The 16,596-nt window shown below is 17.6% G+C and overlaps 4 protein-coding genes across 4 annotated transcripts; all 4 read left to right on the top strand.

The window, feature by feature from the left end:
- Window positions 1-2,342: 2,342 nt before the first annotated feature.
- Window positions 2,343-4,160, top strand: SUB1 (subtilisin-like protease 1, putative; the record flags this gene model as incomplete). Its single annotated transcript, XM_028674282.1, has 1 exon — window positions 2,343-4,160. One exon carries the CDS (start codon window positions 2,343-2,345, stop codon window positions 4,158-4,160), a length of 1,818 nt encoding a protein of 605 aa, XP_028530651.1.
- A 1,768-nt stretch (window positions 4,161-5,928) lies between these two features.
- PGAL8A_00028500 (conserved Plasmodium protein, unknown function) lies at window positions 5,929-6,396 on the top strand (the record flags this gene model as incomplete). The annotated part of the gene is made up of 1 exon (XM_028674281.1): window positions 5,929-6,396. The coding sequence occupies one exon, from the start codon at window positions 5,929-5,931 to the stop codon at window positions 6,394-6,396; it is 468 nt and encodes a 155-aa protein (XP_028530650.1).
- A 1,806-nt stretch (window positions 6,397-8,202) lies between these two features.
- On the top strand, window positions 8,203-11,007 carry PGAL8A_00028400 (conserved Plasmodium protein, unknown function; the record flags this gene model as incomplete). Its single annotated transcript, XM_028674280.1, has 1 exon — window positions 8,203-11,007. The coding sequence occupies one exon, from the start codon at window positions 8,203-8,205 to the stop codon at window positions 11,005-11,007; it is 2,805 nt and encodes a 934-aa protein (XP_028530649.1).
- A 1,685-nt stretch (window positions 11,008-12,692) lies between these two features.
- Window positions 12,693-14,336, top strand: SUB3 (subtilisin-like protease 3, putative; the record flags this gene model as incomplete). The annotated part of the gene is made up of 1 exon (XM_028674279.1): window positions 12,693-14,336. One exon carries the CDS (start codon window positions 12,693-12,695, stop codon window positions 14,334-14,336), a length of 1,644 nt encoding a protein of 547 aa, XP_028530648.1.
- Between the last annotated feature and the right edge of the window lie 2,260 nt (window positions 14,337-16,596).

The following is a 16,596-nucleotide window of genomic DNA, read 5'->3' as shown; positions in this document are numbered from 1 at the left end:
CATTATATTTATTTTTGTTCTAATAAGCATTAAGTTACTTTTTTTTTTTTTCATTATTTATCTTTTTTTTTTAATACAATATTTAAATTATTATTTCATATATTAAATTATAAAATAGTCTATATTTTTATTATTATTATTATTTCTTATATAGTATAATTAAAATAAATTTTGCTTAAGGAATTATTTTTTCTTTAATTTTAATTTTTATATTATAGACTTTTTTTCGAACCGTTCACGAGAAAAAAAAAAAAAAAAAAAAAAAAAAAAAGAAAAGGGAAATGTAAAAATTACCAAATAATATCTTTCATTTTATTTTTTTTTTTTTTAATTTTGCGAAGTACAAATAATTAAATTAATAATTATTTATATAATGAAAAATTTTGAATTTTATATTTTTATAAATGAAACTTTATAATTTAATGATGTAACACTGATGAGTATCTATGCATGCAAAAATGTAAAAAGTACAATACAAATTCTCTTGCTCTTTTTTTGTATATATATATATATATATATATATATATATATTTAAAAAAAAAGAAAAATAAGATTTTAATTTATTTTTAACTAAAAAAAAAAAAGTAAAATAACAAATTATATATTTTTATTAATTAAAAATGTATATAACACAATTTATCTCTCCTTATATATCTTAGACGACATTTTCTAGAAATTTACTAGCCATAATTTCCACACAACTGTAAAAATTTACATAAATTTAAAGATATATATATATATATAAAAAAAAAAAAAAGAGAAAAAAATATAATTTTTCAAAAGATTTATTTTTATATTAAAATTTTTAAATAAATATGGTTTATAGTAATTAAAGAAATATATATATTTTTTTACACTGAAAAGTTCCACTTGTAAATATATTTCAGTGTGTAAAGGAAATTAAACACTAAAAAGAAAAAAAAAAAAAACTTGAAAAAAAACGGAAAATTTTTAAGAAAGAAAAAAAAAAAAACATGAATAATTCAGTGAAAAATTACTGTTAAAAATAAAAAGTAAAAAAATTAAAAATAACATAATAAAAATGTGTAATAAGGTTAATACCTAGTTTAATATTCAAAGTCCTGAGTGCCATTTTTTTTTTTTTTTTTTTTTTTAACGTCATGATATTTATAAAAAATAAAGCACATTTGTTTAAATATAATAATTTTTAACAAATTATATTATAAAAAAAGAAAAAATTAAATATTGTAATTTTTTTTTTTCTTTTATTTATATTTTTATAGAAAATAAATTAAATATAGAATTCATAGTTATTAAAAGCTATATTTCATATATTTCCTATATTTCATATATTTTATTTAATAAAAAAAAATGATATTTTTTTTAAAATTTAATATAGTTATATAATAAAAGGAAAAAATTATATTTCGTTTAATAAAAACATGTCTGTTCATATATTTATTAAAGCTAGTTGTATTTATTAAACTAGAAAAATGTAATAAAACCTAATCAAATACATTTTAAATTGTTTAACACCTTTTTTCTTTTTATTTATTAGAAATTAATTTTTAATATGCTTTTTTTTCTTGCATAAAAAATGTTAATTTATTAAATATAAAATTTAAAAAATAATGAACTTTTTAGTTACTTGATTTTTTTATATATTTAAAAAACTTTGCCTCATACAATTTTACATAATTTTTTTTTTTTGAACAACATTATATATTTTTTAATAATTTTTTTTTTTTACTTATTCTTTTTATTTAGCTTTATAAAACTAGGAAATTTTTAATTTATTTATATAAACATAAGTTAATATTCATTTTCTTTTAAGAATACATAGACAAAAAAATATATACATAGAAGTAAATTATAATTATTATTTATTAGGATAGCATTAACATATGCATTCTAATAATTTTTTTTTTTTTTTTTAATAATATAAATTAAAAAAGAATGAATAATCAAAACATTTTTCAGTATTCTTTTTTATTTAATTTTTGTTTTTTTTTTTTTTTTTTTCTGTAATTTTATAGTAAATTTCATTTAATAGAATAATGTCTTCCAATATTTAATAGACTTAGTAATTTTATTAATATTTAATAGATATAAAAGTTTTTTTTAGGAATATTTTTTTTTAAATACATATTATAAAAATATTCTATATATAAAATTTTTTAATAGAATAATTGCTTTTTTATTTTAAAATTCTCAGAAACGTATAATGAATTTTTTTTTTTTTTTGTTTATTTTAAAAGAATTAATATTAATATACTATTTTTGTATCTTTAATATTCTATAATTGTTTAGATAAATAAATGTAATATTCATATAATATTTTATAATTTTTTCATTTGTCTAAAATAAAATACTATATTAAAATGCGTTTTTTATATATTAGTTTATTTTTTTATTCATGTGTGACATATTTCCTATTATTTACAATATTAATAAGTAAAGTTTTCGCAAATAATGAAAACAAAAACCAGGAAAATGTGAAGAAAATTATAAGCGAATTACGATTTTTGCAAAAAGTAGAAGGTATATTAGAAAAAAGTAACATTGGTGTTTCTGATATTAATCCAGATGAAAATTCATATAACCCAGATAAAGATGCACCTAAACAGGAAATAGAAAAATTAAAATTGAACGATTATGAGGTACAACCAAATCATAGTTTAAGAAAAAACAAAACATCTGAGAAAGAAATAGATAATCAAAAAAAAGTATTGCGTTTAATTGTAAGTGAAAATCATTCTACAACTCCTTCATTTTTTGAAGAATCTCTTTTACAAGAAGATGTTATATCATTTATAGAGAGTAAAGGTAAACTCTCGAATTTATCAACTTTAAAATCTGTAATAATAGATTTAAATGATAATACAACAGATAGTGAATTAGAATCTTATATAACTATGTTAGAAAAGAAAGGAGCCTTAATTGAATCGGATAAATTAGTAGGTGCTGATAGTTTTGATTTAACCTCTTTTAAAGAAGCAATAAAAAGAGGAGAAGAAAATATAAATTTAAAAGATTTCGAAACATTTTTAGAGATAGAAGAAAAAGAAGATTACGATAAAAAATTTGAACCACTATATGTAAATGGCGACAAAAAAGAAGAAAGATCATATCATTTTAACGATGAATATAGAAATTTGCAGTGGGGATTAGATTTATCTCGTTTAGATGAAACACAAGAATTACTAAAACATAATCAATTAACTCGAACAAAAATATGTGTAGTAGACAGTGGTGTGGATTATGAACATCCAGATTTAAGAAAGAACATAGATATAAATTTAAAAGAGTTAAATGGCAAAGATGGAGTAGATGATGACAATAATGGGATTATTGATGATATATATGGTGCTAATTTTCTAAATAACAGTGGAGATCCAATGGATGATAATTATCATGGCACTCATGTTGCGGGTATTCTGTCAGCAGTTGGTAATAATAAGATAGGTGTAGTAGGAATTGATATGAACTCTAAAATAATTATATGTAAAGCTTTAGATAAAAACAAATTGGGAAGATTAGGTGATATGCTTAAATGTATTGATTATTGTATAAGAAGAAATGCAGATATTATAAATGGAAGTTTTTCCTTTGATGAGAATAGTAATATATTTAATTCTTCTGTTCAGTCTCTCAAAGAAAAAGGAATTTTATTTTTTGTATCTGCTAGTAATTGTAGTCATGCTAGAAATACTGAACCAGATATAACTAAATGTGATTTATCTGTGAATAAAAAATACCCACCAGTATTGTCAGTTGTTCACGATAATGTAATCGCTGTAGCGAACTTAAAAAAAAATTTATATAATAGATATTCTATATCTTTAAATTCCTTTTATAGTGATATTTATTGTCAAGTAGCAGCACCTGGAACTAATATTTATTCTACTACACCTTCTAATACTTATAGAAAACTTAATGGAACATCAATGGCTGCCCCTCATGTGGCTGCTATTGCTTCACTAATATATTCAATTAATCCTAATTTATCTTATAAAAAAGTTATACAAATATTGAAAAATTCTATAATTAAGCTTTCGTCATTAGAAGACAAAGTAGGCTGGGGAGGATATATTGACATTTATAACGCAGTTAAATTAGCTCTAAAAAGTAAAATACCCTATGTAAATTCTCAAATATCTTTTAAATGGAAAAAAAAAAAAAGAAAACAAAAAGATTAAAATTTGAATTAACATAATGTAAAACAAGGAAATAAAAGAAGATATGTTTTTTTTATAATCCAAGGTACCTATAATGAATAAATGTGGAAACATATATGCAATATTATAATGTTTATATATTATATGAAATGAAGAAATAAAATAAAATAACTAAATTTTTTTTAAAAATTATTTGTTCATTTAAGTATTAATAATATTTAAAGATTTTTTTTTTTTTTTTTTTTTATATGTTTGGGGAATATATTTTTATATAATTTTATATATAATTATTAAGTAAAAATGTATTCTTATATTCTATTTTTTTTCTTTTTTTTAATTTAAATAATCAAATTTTAATATATATTATTTTTTTGAAATATTTATAATATTTATATATATAATTTTTCAGAAATGCTCCTGGATACCCCATTTTTCATTATTATGATTATTCAACTACTACATTGTTCAATGCTTTTATTTTTAGGTATGTATATTAAGTTATTGCATACTTTAAAATCTATTTTTTCAAATGAACTATTTTCATTAATAAAAATGAAAAATTACATTTTCTTTTTTTTTTAAACCAACTTCATTGTTTCTATTTTTAAACATAGGCATATGGATGTTGTTTCTTTCTTTTACAATGTTGTAATTTATTCTTTATAAGTAGTATGTATTAATTTTATATTATTTTTCTTAGAAGAAAAAAATTCCATTTTATAATCTCTTTTCATCTTTTTCATATATAATTTAAGTACTCTTGGTATCTAGTCTTTTGTCATTACGAAAATGTTGATAAACAACAATATAAGTACTTATAAATAATATTTAGAATTAAATAAATACAAAAGAATTATTTAAAATATAATATCTAATTAAAACATAATTGTGATATATATTTAATATTTCTATTATGTTATTAATTTTTTTTTTTTTTAAATATTTTATACTTTTGTATTAAAAAGATATTTTTATATATTATATTATTTTTGCACATTATAGAAAATTGGATAATAATAAAAAGAAATTTGTTTACTTTTCTTTTATTTTTAATTATTCTAATTCCTGAATTTTTTTTAATATATAAAATGAAAAAAAAATAAAAAATGAATACAGAATATTATAAAAGTACCTATTTTACGAACAAAAAATTATAGATATATTATTATTTGAAATTTTTTCTTTTTTTTTTTAACAGTTTGTTAAATTTTAAAATTTATATCTAATATTAGATTTTGTTTTTTAAATTTTGACCTTATAATTTAAATAATCATTGATTTTATAGATAATATATATTTTTGTATGAATTCTAAAAAAGTTTTTCTCTTAAGTTACGTTTGGCATTCAAATGTATATTTATGTGCATTTATGTATATAAAAAGCGTAATAAAAAATGTGTGCTACTGTTAAGGTAAAGGCTTTGTTTAAATTACTTTGAAAATTTTAAAAAATTTGCGTGTAAAATAAAGATTTAAACTATTTTATTATCCTTTTAATATTATTTACATTTATTAGTTCATTGAAGTGTGTGTGTTCTAAAATATAGAACAATTTTTTTTTCTTTATAAACTATTTTACCATAAAAATATACGTTTTAAGTACATGTTTTAAAAAAAGAAAAGACTATATACATTAAAAAAAAAAAAAAAAAAAAAATGTTTTTCATTTGTATTAGACTTTACCTTTTAAAACAAATTACTGATATATATTAAAATTAAAATATAAAATAAATTTATAAAGAAAAAGTAGTTAATATATAAAATAAAATTTATAATTTCTATTTAATAGTATGAACTTCACTTTATGTATATTATTTATCTTTTCTGTATATTTCTTTTTTTTTATAAACAAATTTTCTGGAGCAAATTTCACCTCAGTGAAACCTATATTTAATAAAATTATGATTGAGGAAAATAATTGGAAAAATAATAAAGATAATAATGTGTGTAGCAACAAACTAATATTAAAGATAATTAGAAGTGAAATAGGATATAATGAATTTCCTTCAAAAAGTTTACTGATGACTTCAAGATTAAATAATATAAAAAGACTTTTTGATGATTTCTCTAAAGATAAAAATTTATCAAAAATGATAGAGGATTGCGGAAATTATGTTTACTTAAAGTATGTCAAAACAATTATATTTAATCTTAATGAAAATGTTCAAATATTAAATTTAAAAAAATTTTTACAATTGCTTATAAATAAAGATGTATGTATAGAATTTAATAGTGATGTAGTACAATTTGTAGATTAACTATTTTGAAAATTAAAAGAAAAAATAATATATGTTTATAAATATATATATATAAATGACAAGTGATAAATGTATCTTTAAGTTTCATCCAAAAAAAAAAAAAAAATAAATAAATAAAATGAAACATATTAATAAAAAGTGATAAATAAAGTATAGAATAATTTTATAAAAAAAATAGCCTTTATTTCATAGTGAAAAACAGTTTTTAGGGATTATTAGACATTATATTAAATAAAACTATTTTATTTATGAATTAAAAATATTTTAATTTTTGATTCGTTACTGTAATTTTTTATTATTAAACTATCTTATATTTAAAATAAAGTAAATTCATTAAATGATATTTATATCATCTGATTTCTCGTGGTATAATTTGTTTCATAATAATATTTTTTTTTTTTTTTTTTTCTATTAGTAATTTGTAATTGATATTTGTTTTTCTTTAAAATGTAATATACTTCTTTTTAAAGAATTTTGTAAACTTTTTAAAAATAAGATTAAAATTGTAAGCATTAATAATGAGAACTTTTAAAAGATATATATATATATATATATACATAATAATTAGCTATTTTTCAGTGCAAAATCATAGAATTTCTCATAATTTTAAACAAGCTAAAATAATATAAATGAAAACTATCACTTAAGAAGATATTAATTTAAAATTTTTTTTTTTAAAATTAATATTCTTTTTGAAAATATAATATTTTGATGAAAATGAAAATGACTTTAGAAGAAACTATAATAAATATATAAGAACTTTAATATTTATGTCAAAGATAATGTTCACAATATTTTTTTATCTAAATGTGATTTTTATTATTTCAAAAAAGTATATACAAAAGAAAAAATGAGTAATATATGCATTAGCTATTTAAAAAAAAATATAGAATTATTAAAGAATGCTTATATTGAGTGAATAGTTACATAATTTATTATCTTAAATGCTATATTTTTTTTCTTTTATACTTAATAAGAACCTTAAATACATATTCTATAGTAGGCCTAAGAATTTAATTTTGCTCATCTTTATATATATAAAAAAAATAATTAAAAAAACATAAAGTTTTAATTAACATTAAAAATATTATTTATTTTTTAGAATATATTATCTATTTAGAAAAATGTTAATTAGTTTTCTAAATGGAAATACAATTAAAAAAAGTTATATTCAAAAGTAATTGTAGTCTCGTATTTTTATTTTTTTATTCATTAAACAAATGTTATTTTAAATAAATATACATAGGATGTATTTATTCCATATAATATCATGTTAAGAATAAAATTTCATTATATTTAATTTTTTTGTTAACTATTCTTTTGTTCTATGATCTGTAGTATACAGTTGTATAAAGTTGAAATAGTTAAATTTTGGAGAAAAATATGTGTGCAATATTTGAAATAGAGAATATTTTTGAATAATTCTGTATTATCTCAACATTATTTTTTAGCTATTTTTTATAATGGTACAAAGGAATAGAAAAAAAAAAAAAAAAAAAAAAAAAAAAAAAATAGCTAAAATTTCATTTGATTATTTTTGCTGTAAAAATTATAGTTTAAATCTATTTTATTTTTCTTGTACCACATTATCAATTATTTAAAGTATTAAAATTTAATTTAATTTCTTTTCAAATTTATTTGATTATTAAAAATTTTTATAAAAACAACTTAAATTTAGACTTTTTTCAGTATATTTTAAAAATATATAAAAAAATTTTTTTAATTTTTTTTGTCTACATATGCTGACAATTTTTTCTTTTTATTAAATATTAATATCTTACAATACAGAATATATCATTTATAAAAATGTTCTTTTTTAATGAAAATTATATTTCACCAGTAGTGATATCAATTTTTTTTCTTGTTTTATTTACATTTAAGGACTTACATTTTTCAAATAATCATTCTCAAAAAAATGGGAAGCAAAGGTTTCTGTTTGAGAATTTAAATAAAGTTCTTCCGGAAAAATTGAATATTTATGACTATAATAATTTTCACATACCAAATTTTGTTGAAATAAAGTTAAAAAATAATAATAATCAAGATATAGAGAAAAGTAGTGATGAAAATGAAAAAAATTATGACTATAAAAAAAAATGCGAAGATAATAGTAAAAATCTTTTAAATAATATTTATAAAAAAATAAAAAAAATTTTCGGGGTTTCATCGTTTGACACAGAAGAATGTATAAATAATGAGAAACATAAAAAATTCAATGAAAATTTTAATTATTTTATTGAGAATAATTTATCAATTGGAATAACACCAGTTTGCTTAATTGACACAGGAATTAATACTAAAGATAGTTTAATAAAACATTTTTTAAAATATGAAAACAAAAATGAAGACTATGATCTTTCTTCATTTGAATTAGAAACTAATTATAATGCTCATTATGGAATTAATACAGAAATATGTAATGAATATAATTATTCATATTGTGAATCTTCAAATTTAGAAGATACTGATAACCATGGAACATATGTTGCTAATACAATAATTAAAAGTGAATTATTAAAAGAAAAAAAAGTATTTAAAAAAAGTACTAGGTTAGTAGCTTGCAAAGCTTTTGGAAGTAAGATGGATTCTCATTTAATACCATTAATTAAATGTTTAGAATATTGTAAAATGAAAAATGTAAAAATAATTCATGTAAGTTATAATATTTATGAAAAGAATGAAAAATTAATTGAAATTATGGATGACTTAGAAAAATCCCAAATAATAGTAGTATCTCCTACACATAATATATATAATAAAAAAACAAAAAGCAAAAACAACGATGATGAATATAATAAAAAAAGATTTTATCCATCATCTTTTTCTGAAAAGTACGAAAATGTTTTTTCTATTGGAGCTTTAAAATATTCTCAAGAATTTAAGAGCGATAAAATAAAGGCAATATTACTAAATAATGACGATAAAAAAGTATTAAATATGGAAAATACAACTTTATTTAATTTTACATATAGAACAAATTTATCTGAAAAAAAAGATTCAGATATAGAATATTCCTCTAATTATGCTTCAGCATCTTTTGTTAATACTTTAATAATTATGCTAAATATAAATCCCAAATTATCTATAAGTAAAATAAGAGATATTTTAAAAAAATCAATAGTCGTTGAAAATGATCTAAAACCGCTATCAAACTGGGGGGGTTACATTAACGTATCCAGAGTAATTAATGACTCATTAAAAGATAGAAAAAAATTTTATAAATTATTTTATATGGATATATATAATGATAAACAACAGAGATTATATGACATGTATTCAACAATTGCACCAAACACTAGACTACTCTCAAAAGTAATGTATAAGAAAGCTAATGGTCAAATGGATTTAGATAAAACTTACGTAGATACTGATAATGACCTTATAGAATATAATGGAAGTAAATATATAACAAAAGAAAAAGAGAATAAATATGACAATCATAATGATAATTCATTAATGTTAGTAAATGATGAAGATATTGATTATAAAATATCATTAGACATTAAAAACGAAGACATTCCACAAAAAAGAAAAGATAAAAGTTCACTAAATATTGAAAATGAAGTAATAGATGATGATATAGACACATTTTCAAATGATTTTCAAAATTCTCAGAATGAAATGTTTTTTGATAATAGTGAAACATTTAATAACAATAAAAAGGTTTATGATTATAGCTCTGATAAAGACAAATACAACTTGAACGAAACATATTCTTATGGTGAAAATGCTTTCAATTATAATGATCCGTATGCCCATCCTTCTTACAATAGTTTTTTGCAGATGCCATATAATGATGAAATTCCATCAAGAAATGAAGAATATATGTATCAAAATTATGAAGATAATGATTATATATTTGATAATAATAATAAAAATAACGTTTACAAAAATAGTAATTATGAAAATATATATAGGAATTCTAATAATATAAATGAATTTAATAAAGATCAAGATTATGAAAATAATGAAAAATTCTATAATTATGCTTTACATGAATTAGATGAAAATGATGATTATAAATATAATAAGAATAATTATAAAGATGATAATTTATCTTTATTTAATCAAAATAACGATATAACAGAAGATTTATCTTCAAGGAAAAAAAGATATACACCATATTTAGAAGAATCAATAAATTATAGAATGGCACAACCTTATGTAGGAGAAATAGACGAACAGAACTATATATATACGAAGAAAAACAAATTAACAGATGAAAAATATAAAAATACTTCAAGATCTAAAAAAAATCCAAAAGTAAAAAAGAGAAATCAAAAAAGAGAAAAACTCTTATCAAAAAAGAATAAATCAAGGACAAGAAGTTTATCAAAAAAAGCAAAAGCAGAAACTGAAAAACCTAGAAAAATGACAAGAAAGAAGATAAAAAAGAGGCCAAAGAAAAAAAATATATCTATTGAAAGTAGACAAAAAAAATCCAAGAGAGTTCCTTTAAAAAAAAGAAGTTCACTAAAAAATAGACAAAAAAAGCTATCTAAGAGAGAATCAGAGTTAAAAAAAATCCCAAGTAAGTTACCAAGAAAGAAAGGACTTATAAAAAATACGTCAAACAAAAAACAACAAAAGAAATTTCGCAACAAGATATAAAAAACAATATAATTAAAATAAAAAAAAAAAGAGACATATGAATATTAGTGAGATATTTTATAAAAAGTAATTTTTAATTTAATGAAAAATACTTATTCAAATTAGTACCTTTTTTTTTTTTTTTTATAAATCCATGTAAAACAATTTTTTTTGTTAAATTATTAGTGCCTATACATTTCTATTTTATTAAATGAATATTATGTATTTATTTCTATTTATATAAATTGTATGTTAACTTTCAATTAAGTTTTTAAAAAAAATACATATTATTCTTTTTCTTAATTTCTTTTTAAATCACAAAAATTTTTTTTAATTTTTCTTACACAACACCATAAGATAATATACTTTCATATAAAATTAAACAAAATTGTAAGAAAAATGTATTTAAAAATACAGTTTTACATTTTAAATATAACTTAAATGAGTAATTTAATTTAAAAAGTACAAAATATATATATATATATATATATATATATATATATATATATAAGTGATTGATTCTATAATAATTGAGACTATTTAATTACTTTTTTGTATAATTATATTATATATTAAGAATGTTGATAGTTATATTGTGCTACTTGACATAATATATACTATAAAAATTTTAAAGACAAAAATCATCTTAATTTGTTGGCAATATATATATAAATTATATATAGATGCATATTAAATTAATATATAAGTATGAAAGTAGAACTAAAAAAACTCACAATATTTAAAGATATTCATATACTGTAAACAACATTACGTTTGTGTAAAAATAGTATAATGCAAATTATAAAATTTTTCCTTTATTTAATTTAAAAATGTATTCTTTTTGTTTATCCAACAAGATTTTCTACAAAATAAAATTCAAAAAAAAAAAAAAAAAATAAAAAATAAATAAATAAATAAATAAATAAGATAGCAAAGAAAGAATAGATTCATTTAAAAAATGTGTTTCCTGCTATACTGGATGTTTCAGATTCTTTTTTACTGGAAATTATAAGTCGTGTTGTCTTTCTTTAGAAATTATTCAAAAAATAATCGAGTTTTTCCAAAATAATATATTTAAAATATTATTGTTATGTGCATTTATACTTTTGCAATTTAAAGAAATTAAAATTAAAACGTACCGTTTTTAAATAAAAAATGGTTATTCTAAACTTTGTGGCAAATTAATTTTGATTTATAACTTATACACAACTTTAATAATGATGCATTGTAATTAATGGTATTTTTTTATTATATAAAAAGAGAGAAATGAAATTATAATAAATAATAATGACATATATAATTTTTCCAGTATTTTATTTCCATAATATTAATTTGTTTTTAATTTCAATATGAAATATTTATTATATGGAAATTGACACTTTTTTAGTATTGTGCATATAACATTTAAAATTATATAATTATGTAATGAATTGTTTATAATAATTAAAATGATAAAAGAAAATTTTTTTATACATTTGAGAAAATTGTTGCAGCATAAATCTAAATTAACTCTCCTTTTTTAATGGAGAAAATATTCGTGCATTTTAAAATATAATTAAATTTTTTTTTTTTTTGATTGTTTTTCTTTAGAATTATAAAATTGGAAATTTTTATGTAAATTTTTCTTTTTTATTTTTATGTATTGTTTACATGCATGAAATATATATATATATATATATATATATATATATATATTTCGCAATAGGATGATAAATAGACACTATTTATTTTTCTATTTTTTTATATATGTTCTCTTATGTAAAGTATTTTTTACAAATATAAGATATTTTAAGAATGATAAAAAGCTAAAGAATAGAAGAAATTTTGAAAATGATCTGTGGAATAATTTAAATATTATTAAAAATTATTATAAAAGAAGATTCCTACAGGAAACAAAAAATAATATATTACACCTGAAAAAACATATAAAAGAAAATCATGAGTCACAAATAAATATTTTACAATGGGAAAATAAGTCTAATAAGGAAAATATATATAAAAGAAATGAAAAAGATAATATAAGATTAAAAAAATTAATTATAAGTTTTAAAGATCATAATAATTTTTTAAGCTTGAGAATTTTCAAAAATAAGTTTATACATATTCTTTCATACTGTGGAAATGTAAAAAAGTTAGATTATATAAATTTTTATTTATATGATTTTTTTAAAGAATTAAGTGAAACCCATTTAAAAACATGTTTACATATATTAAAAAGTAAAATGATAAATATTGAAATGGATTATAAAATTAAGAACATTGAAGTAAAAACCATAAATACATCAGAAAAAATTATGAATGAACCATTTTATAGCCATTCGAAAAAATTATGTGATATGTTTAAATTAAATAATAATTCAAATTTTAAATTTTTCTTAAATAAAAAGTGCAACATGACTAATATACTAGATGGTTATGACGTAATTCAAGTAAAAGAAGCTATTGCATTAGCGAGACCATACGAATTAAATGATGTAAATGTGTGTATTGTTGATACAGGTATTGATCATAACCATGATGATTTAAAAGAAAATATTATAGAAATAAAAAAAATTAAAAGAAACATGGAAAAAAGTGATACTTCAAGCAGTGATATAGATAGTTCAATGGATAAACATGGACATGGTACATTTATAGCTGGAATTATAGCTGGTAATTCTCAAAACAATAAAGGTATAAAAGGAATTAGCAAGAAGGCTAAATTAATAATTTGCAAAGCCTTAAATGATAATAATACTGGCTATATAAGTGATATATTAGAATGTTTTAATTTTTGTGCTAAAAAAAAAGCTAAAATTATAAATGCAAGTTTCGCTAGCACAACTAATCACTTATCTTTATTTAATGCCTTAATGAAATTACAAGAAAAAAATATATTGGTTATAACATCATCTGGAAATTGTTCTGTAAGTAAATCAAAAAATTCTTTTCAACAATGCAATTTAGATATTAAAAAATTATATCCATCTGCTTACTCTTCAGAATTAAATAATTTGATTAGTGTATCAAATATGCTTCAACATCCAAATGGGAACATAATTTTGTCACCAGATTCTTGTTATAGTAACAATTATGTTCATCTAGCTGCTCCTGGAAGAAATATAAGATCAACTTTACCATATAATAAATATGCGGTAAGTAGTGGCTCTTCTTTTTCTGCTGCTATTATTACAGGATTTGCTTCTTTAGTGTTATCAATAAATTCAGAATTAACATACATTGAAGTTATTGAAAAATTTAAAAATTCTATAATACCATCAAAATCATTTAAAAATAAAGTTAAATGGGGTGGATTCATAAATGCATATAACTTAATTAAGTCTACCACAGAAAGCTTAAAACAAAATTAATGGGAATACATAATTCCTTAATGCTTAAATATTAAATATTATATGTATATAATTTTGTTAATTTTGTATATATTACTTTGAAAATATTAATATATTGTATTATAATTTAAATAAAATGGATTATATATATAAAATTATATATTAAATCTTTTTTTTTAAATATAAATTCACACATTAGTTTTTTTATTTTTGTTCTTAATATTATGTAATTAAAAAAAAAAATATATTTTTTTTTTTTTTTTTTTTTTGTATATTAAAATGAAAAAAATTTATTTATTAAACTATTTTATTGAAAAATTAATCAAACTAGCAACAATTTGTTTTTATTTTCAATGAAAATGGTTTTACTTTATTAAAAATAATTCTATAAATGATATTACAAATACAAAAGTTTAAAAAGTTTATATTATATAATTAAAGCATTAATACATCGTAGTTTTTATATATTTATTATAAAAAAAAAATTTTGATATTTCTTTTTTTTTTACTATATAATTAAAATTATAAAGAATATTATTGGCAACCAAAAAATTTTTTATTAGAACCTTTAACTCTATAATTTCTAATTGATAATTTATCATTTTTATTATTAATGATATTGTTTCTTTAATTTAGAAACTAATATTATATGTGTTATTATAGCTTATTTATTTTTCATAATTTCATATATTTCTAATCTTTTTAGATTTAATATTCTTATGTGAATTTAAAGAATTTTTTATATATAATGGATTTTTATTATCTTTTTTTTTTTTTTTTTTTTTTTAATTTTAATTATGTTTTTAATTGTAGGATAATGCATGCCTTAAAAATTTTTATTTTTCTTTTTAAACTTTTATTTTTATATTATAAGAATATGTTAAAAAAAGAAAAATTAACATACAAAAACAAAAGGAAATTATTATTATTTTATCATATGTATTTTCTAATTTTTTTTTTTTTATATAGATGAAACATAGCAAAAATATATATACAATTTAAGGATAAAAATATTGTTCAAACTTCTAACTTTTTGCTTTTCTAATATTTTCTATATACTTAATTACACTTCATTAAAAGAAAATACAAATCTATCAAAAATAAAATGTTGTATATTATATAGATTACATGTGTATTAAATTATTTAAATATTTTTTTTTTTAATACAAATTATTTTAAGAAAATAGTGTATTTTTTTTTTTTGTATATATATCTTCATAAAAAATGTACGTTGTTAAATATAGTTATAAATATATGCTTACTTACATTTTATAAAAAGCATACTATATATTTTTAGAAATAAAAATTTTAACTTTTTTTTATAATAATAAAAATGTAAAAATAAATATAACAAAAAAAAAATAAAAAAAAATGCAACATTTATATTTTAAAAAAAAATTTCACTGTATATATAATTTTTACATATAGAGAAAAAACCCTTTTAATCACCCTTTTTTTAACAAAAAAAAAAAAAAAAAAAAATAAAATAAAATAAATGAACAATTATATAAAAAAAAAAAAAATAATAGTTTAGGTGTTAAAATTTTTCCTTAAAATTAAAAAAAAAAAAAATTATTGTTTTTTTTAAAAATTTGTAAATGTTAAATGATGATAAATGAAAATAACAATTGAAAAAGAAAAAGAATTTTTTTAATTCAAAAATTATATGTATATAATTTTTATAAAATATAAAAAAAATTGGTATAGGGAGGAATGATTTTTTTTTTTATAAGAGAAGAAAAAAAGAACATAATAATTTAATATATATTTATTATCCCCATAATAAAGTAATAATATAATTTTAATAAATTTACGTAGAATAAGAAAATAAATGTACAAATATTTGTATATAAATTTTAATAAATTTTAATAAATTTTTTTTTATATTATAATATACACAAATTTACTATTATGTAATTTCATAAATTAATAAAAAAAAAATAACAATGTAAGTTTTAGCTTATAAATATTTCATTGAAAATAATTAAGTATATATTTACATAAATATTTATTTTTATGAAAAAAAAAAAAAAAAAAAAAATATAGAAAAATAATAGTTATCCTATTTATTTATTTGTTTATTCATTTATTTATCATTATTATTTAAAAAAAAAAAATAAAATAAAAAAGGCTTTATTATTATTTTTTTTTTTTTTTAAATTTTAACATTAATATAAATAGATAAATAAATATATGTTTTTATATATATATGAAATATTTGTAATTTTTTTTTCTTTTTTTTTTTTTTGTAGTTTTCTAAATTTTTTTTTTTTTTTTTTTA

The sequence above is a fragment of the Plasmodium gallinaceum genome (genome assembly GCF_900005855.1).
Source record: "Plasmodium gallinaceum strain 8A genome assembly, contig: PGAL8A_v1_21, whole genome shotgun sequence".
Taxonomy (NCBI): domain Eukaryota; phylum Apicomplexa; class Aconoidasida; order Haemosporida; family Plasmodiidae; genus Plasmodium; species Plasmodium gallinaceum.
This window is presented reverse-complemented; position numbering and strand designations above follow the sequence as displayed.